The 13,168-nt window shown below is 38.5% G+C and overlaps 1 protein-coding gene across 2 annotated transcripts; it reads right to left on the bottom strand.

Annotated features, from left to right (window-relative positions):
* Window positions 1–4,991: 4,991 nt before the first annotated feature.
* Window positions 4,992–8,115, bottom strand: h3f3c (H3 histone, family 3C). 2 transcript variants are annotated; one of them, XM_062433856.1, is made up of 4 exons: window positions 7,978–8,115; window positions 6,502–6,650; window positions 6,166–6,319; window positions 4,992–5,264 (listed from the first exon to the last, which is right to left on the bottom strand). In XM_062433856.1, the coding sequence occupies exons 2-4, from the start codon at window positions 6,627–6,629 to the stop codon at window positions 5,136–5,138; spliced, it is 411 nt and encodes a 136-aa protein (XP_062289840.1). In that variant the 5' UTR covers window positions 6,630–6,650; window positions 7,978–8,115; the 3' UTR covers window positions 4,992–5,135. The 2 variants fall into 2 exon arrangements, with proteins under 2 accessions (XP_062289840.1, XP_062289842.1); XM_062433858.1 differs by having other exon boundaries at window positions 6,502–6,645; window positions 7,978–8,087.
* Between the last annotated feature and the right edge of the window lie 5,053 nt (window positions 8,116–13,168).

The raw sequence follows: 13,168 nt of genomic DNA, 5'->3' as shown, positions 1-13,168 counted from the left end.
ACACAGTGTGGATGTAAAGTGGCCATGTTGTGGTCAGGTCTTGAACCCGTCATGTTTGTCATATGGCCTGCATGGCTCTCACTGGTCCATCTTGGTTATTTTAGTTTATCTGATTCTGGGAGTGTCCCAATCCTCTTAGCCTCCCTTCAGCAATGCCCTAAGTGAATTAGTTAGGATTATTGCCCTATCCCCCTCTGTCTCACTCTGTGTCTCACCCATCTTGGCCTCATCCTTAGTTTCCTTTCCTGGCTCTCTCTCTCTCTCTCTGTCTCTCTCCCTCCTTCTTCTTCGCTTTTCTCCCCCCCCCTCTCTCTCCATCTTTTTTCTATCTCCTCATTCTGTCTGCAGTATCTCTCTTTTTTTCTCTCTTTCTACCTCTACCTGTCTTCTGTCTTCAGGGTGGCTGCCTTCTTCTTCCTCACTTTACTTGTGTCCAGCTTATCCCGTGCAACCCCCCCTCCTCCCTTCACCCCCGACTCAACCCTCTTCTAAAACATCTCACAATATTTAATAAAGTCTTTTTTTTTTTAAACTATAGCTGCTTTTATTCATTCTCACATATCTCTCTGTGTCATCTCGGCGGTACCCCCTTCTTTCAAACCCTTCTTGGACCCCACCACCACCACCACTCCCCCACCCCCCCTTCCCAACTCCTCTGACGATTTGGTAATCCCGGCATGACCTGATTACTGCCACGCAAACTTAAACTGACATCAGATACATGTAGAAATATTTGATACGGAGTGTGTGCGCTTTGTGTTTTAAGGTAGAAGGACTCACATAGGAAAATGCTGCCTTTCCGACGCTACACTATACTTATCTGATTTCTTTCTAATTTATTTGATAAAATAATTGATATAAAAGTAATTTAAAGCTCAATTAAATTTGTAGATCTTTGTCATTTTAGAAAAGATAGATGAAAATTATCACTATCTGTATAATCTTTATTGTTGTCTAGGAGTCAAATTCAAATTGTACAAGTGACTAAATGAATATAAAATATCACTCCGAAGAGATTTCAGCTGTAATGTTGATACAAATAATAAAACAAATTCTATTTTTTCTTGCTGTAAATCATATATGATGCTTGTCCTCAACTATGTAAAGTGTCACAATATTATGATGATAAACTGAGCCTTCCTGCGCTGACAGAAGTGAACGGGTGGCGAGAGACATTTGGAAAGCGTTCCCTGCACTCAGCGCTGACCTAATCCCACTCTGCACTGGGTTTAATCCCTCTGCCCTCCCTCTCCGTGGTGTGATTGGTTAATCCCTGCGTCCACGCGCCCCCATTGGTTAGCCTCTCTCGCAGGGTGCAGTGCACTTGTAATCTTCCCCCTTCAGCACTGAGAGTTTCAGACAGACATTTGTGCTGTAATCCCAGGGAGGAGCAGATGTGATGGGGGAGGGACGGGGACAGAGCAGACCTTGAGGAAGGTGAATGCAAGGGGGGCGGGGGGGGGGGGGGGGGGGGGGGGGGGGGGGGGGGGTTTAAAAAAAGAAAAAGCAGAGCACACAATCTGAGAAGGCCTTTTTTCTGGAAAGAAATGTATTCAAAAAGTCTTTAAAAAAAAAAATCAATCACAACAAGTGTCAGCAGCAGAGAAGAACAGCTCTACATTTGTTATATTTGGCTAAATGAAAATTAGTATCAAGTAGTAATAAATAACTTGAATTAAATATATTCACTGACATACAATTATGGGAGTTAATTTGGAATATAAACAAGTGTGCAAAACATTTAGGAAGTTAAAGATCATCTCCAGACGTGTAAAAACACAATACAATAAATACAATGTTAAAATCCTTAAAATGACTTCTCTTCCTTCTTCCTCATTAAAAAATGCATAATCTATGAATATACTTCAATAGTTTTCATCTCAGAAGTTTAACTGCTGGACACAAGATGTCTCCTACTTCACTGTAAAGTCCATCCTCAGTGTGCGTGCACTGGTGGCTTCAAGTTTCCACATCACACAGGTGCAAACTGAATATTGGACCAGGATTGGCTCCAAACTAGTTGTGATGTCACAAATCATGCTCGTAAGCCCGCCCCTTAAAATCAATGTTTAATGAGCTCAGATAAACTTGCTACTTTCAGCAGATGAATGTGGAAACAAACTCTACATCCATCATTCTGCACCAGAGCAGCTGATGACTGGTTTACTTATCACTAAACTGTTCACGTCATACTGCAGCTACATTTACAATAGCAGGGAAAATGTATTGGAATGTGAAGCTGTTTACTCCTCTTCATTGCTTACACTGAGATCTATTATGTTTTTCAGTTGGGAATCTGCTCCTCCAGTGTTTCACACAACCTCCACTGTTTTCATCCTGTTCCATTTTTCCATTGAATTCATTTAAAAGTGATATTTCCAGCTTATTCACAAAGACACTGACTGACTGCAGACTGTGACATGAAGCCTTTAAATCTGTTGTTTTCTGATGCTAGCAATTCTCAAATACTGTTTGCTCTTCTCTTTCTGTATTTCTAACTATCTGATTTTTTAGCAGCACGTAACAGTACTAACTCAACCTTCAATTAATTCGATTTTTTGCTATTATGATCAAAATTAAACTTTTTACAATGATCTCTGTTGATAATATAAAGTTATATAAATAGTATATGCATATATGTTATTGTTTTTTATCATTTGAACTAGTGTAAGGGTATGCAGTCTGAGCTGGTAAACATGGATCTACTACAGGGGGTTAACAGACACTTCCCTTAATGCTTTACAGTAAAGATTAGAATAAAGTGACAGTCACTGTGCTTTACTCTTTCCAATGAGCCATCATGTCCCTGTCAGAATAAAAACTATAATATCTAATCTATTAAATCAGTTCAGAGATTTTAAAATATATAATCTTTCTCTTATCATGCTGGTCTCCTCTACACCTTCCTCATTTAAAAAAAAAAAGTGTGATAAACAATACAACAGATGAATGTGAACAGAAAAATATAACAGAACACATATATACTGACAGACACTTGTTGCCTAATTTATGCAACTAGACACAAACTATCAGAGAAAGAGACACAAGAGAGATACACAGAGGAGGAGGAACCTTAAGTAGAAGTGCCTGAACCAACTAGGCTATGAGAACAGCCGATAGAGGCAGTAATAATATGATTATAGATATACATGTGTATATATATGTGATTTGGTGAGCTGGGTCTTGGTTACAGTATACATATAGCACACACTGGCAGACTTCCAGGAAATACTGTATATCAAATTATATTTGTAGTAAAAGGTTTCATTATTTTCCCAGTTCCAGATCATTCTGTCTGGATGTGAGCCCAATGTTTGAGTGCAATCTTTAATGTACTGTCATCTATTACATGTGTGTCATGGTTGTGTTAGCTATGTGTAATTATTATAATAATAATTTAGTTATTAATCAGATTAATACTGGTGTCATGGTAATATGTGATCTACTTGTAAGGACAGGTTTTTATTATATATCAGTACAAACGTCTGAGCAGAAGGAGACAAACAGTGTAAATCCTGCCTGGAAATGTACCAACTTACTGTCATATTCAACAATAGTTTCCAACAGTAGTTAGATTTACTACAAAGAAGACAGATGTCTGGAGTGTGTGTTGTGTCTGTGGTTTAAGGCCTTGGTTTAGGTTTCCCCCATGTGGCAGTTTGGTTCTTCTACACACACACGCATGCTGCAGTAAAGTGCAATTAGCAATATGTTCAACCTTTATTTGTTAGTATTGCAGCCTATCAGCACCTCAATAAAACATTATAAAATAAATAAATCACACCAACTAGCAGAGGTTTGTTTTAACACCTATTTATTACCACCATAATATGAGAAATTTGGAAAATACAAAGATCAGCTTATTTATACGTCTGAAAATCTCGAGGAATAAGAAAAATATAAAAGAAAACAAATATGAGGTTATATTGTGTATCACAAATTTTGAGAAAGGGACAATTATATGTTCAGATCTACAGAGTGCAGGTGACACACAGAACCTTAACATGCAGAGTGGAACTTTCACCACAATCAAGTGGTGCTGTTGTGAAGGTCTACTGCCTGTCTTTAAGATGAAGACATGGAGAGAGACAGAAGCATTATGTGATGACTGATCTACAGTGAACTATTGAATAGAAGAGGCAATGGTAAAACATCGCCCCCGTGTGGCTGCCATTAGAATTTAAATTGAAAACATAGAAGCCCTTCCTGATTTTCTATAGCAAATCAGATCACTGTAAAAAAAAAAAACATTAAAAAAACAACTATTGGTAATTGCTTTTTTTCCTGTTACTTTCATTATTTTGGAAGTGGTAAAGGGAAGAGATGTTCATCCATGAATTTTATGTGTAAAAAAAATAGACACCATATCCACAACAATAATCAATATTCTTAAGTAACCAAGAGATTCTTGTTTGTTGAGTACAAGTGGTTTGGAAGATCAGAGCTCACACATGCACACAGACAGACTAACAGACCATCATCCCCTCCCAGTGCACATCACAGAGGTGAAGGAGGTGGTTTGAAAAGGTAGAGTGAGCCGTCTGGCTGCAGCTGCAGAGCGAGAGGGGAGTTGGGGTGTAGAGGGACGGACTGGGCGGGAGGGGAGGAGGGTGTCCAGACGGGGCAGAGGCCTTGGGACTAGTTTTTTACATAGCACCCTGCTGTGGAAGTTGCAGCTCCCCTTAAGCAGACTAGCCCCTGGGCTGCTGCTCCCTCTGCTTCAGCTCCGTTTGCCACACCAACCGTACCCGCTGGCCTCCAACCCTGGAAGAGTCCAGGCGAGCTCACGGGTGGGCTTTGAGTTTGTAGAGGTGCCACCCAAACCCAGTTGTGCATGTTTGAGTACGTGTGCATGTGTGCGTCTGATCTGCGAAACCTTTTACATGCATGAAAAAGGTACCCTAGAAACATTTGGTGAAGACAACAAAAAAAAAAACTATGAGAGACCAGACTTCAACATATTTCTATCTCTTCATAATCAGGATTACTCTAAAGTCTACTGAGAAGCTGGGCAGGCGGGGGAGGCAGGGTGAAGGGGATGGGTGGAGGAGGGTGGTAGGAGGGGGAGAACACAGGAGCGAGGGCAGGGACAGGTAAAGAAAAACAGGACAGAGGTGAAACATTGGGGAGCCAGTCTAAGCACGCTCTCCACGGATGCGGCGTGCCAGCTGGATGTCTTTGGGCATGATGGTGACACGCTTGGCATGGATGGCACACAGGTTGGTGTCCTCAAAGAGACCCACCAGATATGCCTCACTGGCCTCCTGCAGGGATACAAAGAGAGGGAGAACTGTGTCAGCTCTAGAGTTTGGATACCATGAAAATCTTTATTCATCTATTTTGTGCACACACACACACACATTCATTCAGTGGAACTTTCCTTATCATTAATGTTTCCAAAACTAAGGAAATGATGATTGATTTTAGGAAGTCCAGTGCAGCCACCACTCCCCTGACGATCAATGACCAGGCTGTAGAGAGGGTCCAGCAGTACAAATACCTCGGTGAAGTGATTGACGACAGGCTGTCCTTTGAACATCAGGTTGATGCCGTGTGCAAAAAAGCCAAACGGCGAATGTACTTTTTTCTCAAGCTCAGGAACTTGAACATTGACACTCGGTTCATGAGAATGTTTTATTCCTGTTTTATAGAATCTGTTCTTACATCTGCTGGTTCGAGTCAATTCACTTGAAAAACTACAACAGACTTCAGGGCATTGTCAATGTGTGTAGTAAAATCGCTGGTACTCCACTGACAGACATCTCCCTTTTGCACAAAACTAGGTCCCTGAGGAAAGCAAATCAAATCTTGTCCGACCCCAGCCATCCCCTGGCATCGGAATTCAAACTGCTCCCATCCGGACGCAGATTTTGTATGCCCAGATGTAGGACAGGCAGATTCAAAAAGGCCTGGGTTCCAGCGGCCATTGGCCTTTTAAATAATGGATGATTCTTTGTCATTTTAAGGTGGATTGCACGCACTGTGGTCACTTTACCTTTTCTGTTTTTACTATTTATTGTTATTCTCTATTGTACTTTTGTCGATTGCTTATTTTTAATTGTGATGTAATTATCATTGTCATTTCTATTGTTTTGCTGCTGGTTGCACCACAAATTGCCCCTCTGGGACAATAAAGATACCCTGAACTCTTGACCACAAAGATACCTGTAGGGCACCGATGGCAGCGCTCTGGAAACGCAGGTCAGTCTTGAAGTCCTGAGCGATCTCTCTCACCAGACGCTGGAAGGGCAGCTTACGGATCAGCAGCTCAGTGGACTTCTGGTACCGACGGATCTCTCTCAAAGCCACGGTGCCAGGCCTGAAACACACCATAAAACCCTATATCAAAACACCATTTCAACACAAGTAAACTACTATATGCGCACATCCTACATTACATTACTAACTAAATAGCCCAGACTTCACAAAATAACATCAAAGAAAAAACACTAACTTGCCAAAAAAGTCACTTAAAATGTAAGTTGAAGTTTAAGGTGTTACCTGTAACGATGGGGCTTCTTGACTCCACCGGTGGAGGGGGCGCTCTTGCGGGCAGCCTTGGTGGCCAGCTGCTTACGTGGAGCCTTACCTCCAGTGGACTTACGAGCAGTCTGCTTGGTACGAGCCATTACGACAAAGTATCACCTGAACTGAAGAAAGAGAAGCACTCATTGTGTTGTCCATGCCATAATAATGCAGTTTCAGCTATTTCTCTCTGGCTTTAACATGTTTTAGACACTGTGTACACTGTTTTATAATCAAATTTACCTCTGTATAATTCATTCATACATTTCTACTCAAAGCATTGGGGTGTTTAATGGTCAAATTTGACTTATGAGTCAAAATTTAGAAGGTATTATTAATAATCTTGTGCAAAATGTTAAGGCTTAAAGACAATGTTGGTATGAAGCCCCGAAAACCAACAAAAGGCAGTAAAAGATGATGAGAAAAGTTAAAATATAACTGAATACATCAGTAAATAAAGAAAAGTTTTAAACTGTTAACTTAACCTTTAATCAGTTGAAAAATAATTGTTTATTAATTTTGCTTTTGTGTTTATCTTTCATGAGCTCTTTGTGTTTTTAAACCCTTTAATTTTTTCCTATTTTTAGGTCTCTGAACACATTTAAAATGTATCTATTCCCTTTCAAGTTTTCCTCATAAGTACACTCACTTGACCAGTTATTAAGATTTTAAAGCCTTTCTACACTCCATTTTAATTATTTAAACATCAGGATATTGATGCATTCAGTTATATCTATGACCTGTTCATTAATCTTTAACTGTGTTGTGTGGGTTTTACGTTGCATGATATTAAAAAGTTTTCATTCGCTCCACATTACAATTGTTTTATTTCCCTCCATCAGGCTCAGGTTCACTTAGATTTGGTCGCCTGGGAAAACTTTTCCTCCGGCTCAGCAGCTGCACAAAACACATCGAGACGAGCCAATCCAGTCACTGCGGGGCTTACAGACGCACCAATCACACTGCGAGGTACGTCGTCATCATGAAGCCCGCAGACCAATTGTGTTTCATTCTGCAGGGTTTTAGGGCGGGACATGCAGCCTTAACCGCCGCCTCATACCGCAAGATTATGGCCGCAGACGTAAATGAACCTTCCGACACACAGAAAGCGGGCAGGACGTAAACTTTGACTATTTACTACTAAAATACAAAACGTGTTCACACCAGACCACCAGCAAAAGGTAGCAGACAAGTGTGGCTACCGAAAAAAGGTCTCAGAGGCGAGAGACGCGGTGCTGTACTAAAGCGAGGAAGAGAGCGCAGATGAAAAGTGGAGCAGATATTTGGGCAGTGGAAGTACGGAGCCGTTCTTCTCCTCTCTGCTTTCTCTCCTTTTCTACAGCGTCGAAATAACGCGTTATATCAGCTCCAAAACTACTTTATACCACTATATTTCTACACTAAACGGTGAATAGAGTTATTTTGTTAAAAAAGTAAGAAAAAATGACGTACCGTGGGTGAATTGAATGCTTTTCTTCGCACGGACACAACAGTGTTGTGGTTGTCTGGCAGTGTCAGATATTTACTATCTCTCACACAATGGAAGCCGAGAGGGCAAAATGGCGGCGGTGTCAATCATCTGTCTCCCAGAATGCAACTGCCAACATCTGTAAACATTGGAACTTTTTCTGTCGGACGGTGTTTTTAATACACTGTAAAAAATATACGGTAATAATAAAAAAAAATGTAATATCTATTAACTATATTATTACTTTATGTAAGCATTTTTCTGTTGCATTTGGTTGTGTTCCCCGACACGTTTTAGCTATAAGAAAATTATTTATATTAAAATATATTTATAGAACAAGAAAACAACAATGAATCACTATGAATAAGGCTAATAATAATAGTAAATTAAATCTCAAATTATATATAGCCTATAAAAAACATTACAATATTATATATTTTGATATATAAGTATAGGTTTTTAGTATTTATGTTCATATTCAGCATACATTTGAGCTTTTTTAACTTACCTTTATTACCACAGGTTTTACACATAGCTTTTGGAAATTATGGTAAATAGGACTCATTTAAATAAAATTTAATTTTTGAGTTAAGGACAACAGGAGGGTTAAGAAAATCAAGCTGAGTTTACTTGCTTATATGAACAAGAAACCAGAACTAGAAAGATTGTCAGATTGACGAGACCCAGCAAGTGAGTATTGTATCCTTATTATTAGAGAAAACAAAGAAAAAAACAAAACAAAACCCCCCAACTTGTGTCAATAAATAAAGTGTGTGTGTACAATGAGAACGTTGCTCACTTTACTCATATAAGAAAATACAAGAATCCATCACAAACTCATATTTTTGATGTAAGACAGCATTCAGTGGATAAATAATACATATAATATTGTAGTGTGTCTCCTTTACTTTTCTTAGGAGCGATTCTTTTGAATTGTGTTGTATTTACAAGACTTGATTTTCTGTATTGTGTTGTTAATACAATGTAAACCTGTTTCCAATGAATGAAATGACTCACTTTTGTTAATTGCTTTATCTACAGTATTTAATTTGATCTAAATAAAACACTTGTATACTCATATCATACTTTTAAAATTTGTATAGTCCATTGTAAGTCCATTGCAGCAGCATACATGAATACATATATATGCTAATATCTGTTTGAAAATAGTGTGTAGTGTTCAGTCTTTCAGATGAACTCTTCACTGAACTGATGCTTAATTTAGTCTGGGTTAGGATGGAAGATAAAATGAACTAAATGTAGAAACTTATTCACAAAATGTAAAGTTATACTATTAAAAAAACATTTAAATGTAGGTTTTTCTGTAAGTGGAGTCATATGCACTGTAACATTCATCATGTGGGCATGATTGTATCTCCCTGATTGTTTTATTGACTGTGATATTTAGCTGCAGGGCATGACTTGGCCTGCATGTCAAAACTACGATCAAAGGTTAGTTTTTTTTTTTTTTACATAATCATTTCTACTTATTCCAGTTCATGTGGACAAGATTCAAGCACGCATGCTGTAATCAGTCATTCTAACATGAAGGTTATGCCAAGCTCCATGCTGACACTGAAAATATACTTTGATTCATAACCAACTTTCATGTTTTGATGGATGTTTGACCTCAGTGCTGTCAAACCACTTTTCTAATCTTTTGTAGTGCCCTCTAGTGACCTAATTTAAAAAGTCCTGATTTAGCTCCTCTCTCTGAAAATGCATTAAGGAGGTGCAGTTTGATCATGTGTCAGCACTCCCATCATCACATCAGACCACCAGAGGAGTTCTAAGTGTGGCATGCCAGGTGTTGCCAGGTGTAATTTATTTACTTTAGAAAACTCTGCTTTGGTCTGCAGGCTTTGGATTCTCAAGACAACAAAACTTTTAAAAACTTTAAAAATCTTGACAAATCTAGTCAGTGAAAAAATAGAGGCTGAAATTATATATAGAGGTATCTGACAGTTTTTTAAGTATGTCCTATAACAACAATCAGGTGTCCATATGAACAATGAGAGGTTTTCCTCTCAGTAATCATTCCTCTGTTCATACCCGATTATGGCAAGAAAAATGTGTCAGTGTTCTGTTAAAGACAGACTCATCTTGCTTATCTCGTGGTTTGTGAATGGGTGGAGATGTCTTCAGTGGGTGACTTGAGAACATTTCACTCTTTGCTCCTTACTCGAGAGTCTTCAGCATGTACCATCACACTGTATTTGTTACAGGGTTTTATTTGTCTTGGTTCTTATAATAAACTGAATGTCAGATATCCATGTGGGAGTTTGATGTACATTAATTTTTTAACAGCTCTCACTCCTGAGCAACCTTTGGCACAGCAGGATGTCAATCAAAAAGGTTCCTTGTGAATCATTTATTGCCCTTTTCCACCATAATTCATTTAGACTGAAGGTAATAAACAATTTATTGATCCCTTTAGAGAAATATTCTTTCCTCACAGGGAGGTCAGACTCAGCTGCAGGTCAGCAGCCCAAATGTAGGGTACAGATGTTTGCTGCACCAGTGTTACCCAACTCAAATACAATAACTCTACCTTCAGGTCTAATTGGTGTACGCTCTATACTGTAATAACCTCTGAGCTTGCAGATGTAGAATGAAAAAGTCTATATATAATCTCGATCTGTCAGTTGTCACATACTGCCAGTCATTCCTCTCATACTCACAAAAAAGACCAACAGCTCTATAAGCCCTTTGACTCACAGAAATATGTCAGCACACTTTCTACTGTAAAAACAGTAGAAAAGCAGCGATTCCTCATATCATCATGAAGTTAACATTGTTTTTAGTAAAATGTCTCAACTAGTAGATGGATTGCTGTGAAATTTGCTACTTTCAGTTTTCCTTGGGATGTGCTAGCTTCAATAAGCACCATCACCAGGTCAAAACTCATTTGTCCAAAACTGTGGTTTAAAGATTTTCACAACTAATGACATCCCCATTAAACTCACTGCCACAAATGTTACATAAACCTACTATACATCAGCATGTTAGCATTGTCATTGTGAGTATTTAGCATGTTGACGTTAGCATTTAGCTCAAAGTATCACTGCACTAAAGTAGCCTCACAGAGCTGCAGACTTATTCATTTCCTCAAAGCAGCACTTCGGGATCCTGTCAGTCTATTTTCAGTAGTTAATAATGATTTAGTATAAATGTTTGTAACTGCCTTAGCAGCTTATTGTTACACAAAGAAAAAAAAGCCTGTCACATAGCTGAGCATGCACAGCTTTTGTGTTATACTGTACCTCTATTTTTAGCCAGACATAATCATTCATCCTGTCTATTAGAAGATCCCTTCATAATGCACTTACAATGGAAGTGATGGAGGACTAAATCCACAGTCCTCCTCCTGTGTAAACATGTATTTAAAAGTTGATCTGAAGCTAATATGAAGCTTCAGCAATGACAATGAGTCAACTCAAGTCTTCTATGTTTCAACGTTACAGTATTTTTAGTGCCAGAGTTCCTCTTTTTGTTACTATACTTCTACCACAGCTCAACAGAGAAACACAAAGAGGGAATTAGATGCTAAAAAGCCTGTAAATGTGTCAGATATCACTTGATATGACTAACTCAGACTGCTGAAGCTCATTAGAAGCTTCATGACTGTGTGGACACATTATGGATTTTGTCCTCCATCACTTCCATTGAAGGAGATCTTTTTAAAGTCAGTATGAACAATATGGATGATTACAGTGTTAATGTTTTAAGACACACTTGAAAAATTGTGACCCCATCTTTTAATGATGATTACTCATAATGTCAGTTTTTGTATTCGTCCTTCCTCAAGGAAACGTCAAACTGAACCAAGCAGAGGTATATTATTAGTATAACTATTCCTGAACGGTTTTATTTATTCCATATCTAACTTCAGGTACCTCTAGTTTGAGACAAGAGTGTTTTTTCACATTCAAGTTCACAGTGCCTTACTTCAGTGCCTTATCTGAAACAGAAGAGGCTTTAGATAAGGCGAGAGGAGCAAAACCTGCAAGCGATATAGAAGTCAAACAGTTACAGAGTACAACCTGGATTTAGACATATTTGAAACATATTGTAATCCATCCATTATGGTGAACCAAAAGAGCATGTTTTATAATACCAGATGAATGTATTATACATTGAATAACCAGCCTAATAAAAAAATGGCCCCAGTTATATATAAAAAAACATGTCACTCCCTTATTTTTAAATTGAGAACCGGTGATGCAATATAAAACTAAATAACCCCAGTAGATCACCTATCGACCCTGAAGTGTCCAGAATCTTTAAAAGTGATCTTAAATCTAAATATCAAAATGTTTGTGCATTTAGCATTATGAAAAAGAAGTTAAAATGACAATGAAAGTAAAGAAAATATGATTTGTAGGAAATAAATTTAAGGCTTGTCACCAGGTTGTTGTTTTGTCTCCATAAAGCAGCAACATGTTCTTCACCAAGTTGTTGAGAGGACACTGTTTTTAGCTTTATTCAGTTAGTCCAGTTCACGTGAGTACTGTGAATGTGATGGGGAAAAAAAGGGAAATAAAAATAACCTCTTACACATCTAAAAAGTACAACACACATTCATCCATCTTCCCCCCTCTTTATCTTCTATGTGCAAGAACTGCGCCAAGTTGTTTGGTCCCTCTTCCAATGAAGTACCAAAACATTCCATTAGAAGTCATTGAAATCTGTTTATAGCAAAGTTACATAAAATGGCACAGTCACAGAGAAAAATAAGACATTGACAACCACTATATTAAAGGAGCAGTGTGTAGGATTTAACAGCACATAGTGGTAAGGTTGCAGATTGCAAACAACTAAATACACGTCCCCCACCCCTTCAAAGAGTGTTGGGGAACCAAAAGAAGAGCACCCACTCCTAATGTAGATATAAAGGGCTCGTTTTTAGGTGAAGAAAACACAACAATTATTATTGTCAGGTGATTTTACACTAATTAAAAGATGCTTATGAATATTACATTCCACTTCTGCCAAGTCTGTCCCGCTCGATGCCACTTAATTCTACACACTGCTCCTTTAACTGAAAGTAATCAATTGCAGCTCCTCATCAAATCTCACACTCAGATTCTTCAAGACAAATTGTATCGCCTTCTTGTGTACATATTAGTAGAGGGAGGATGACCCACATACATCCTCCTTCCATAACTTGTGCTG

Source organism: Scomber scombrus, chromosome 14 (assembly GCF_963691925.1).
Source record: "Scomber scombrus chromosome 14, fScoSco1.1, whole genome shotgun sequence".
Classification (NCBI taxonomy): Eukaryota; Metazoa; Chordata; class Actinopteri; order Scombriformes; family Scombridae; genus Scomber; species Scomber scombrus.
This window is presented reverse-complemented; position numbering and strand designations above follow the sequence as displayed.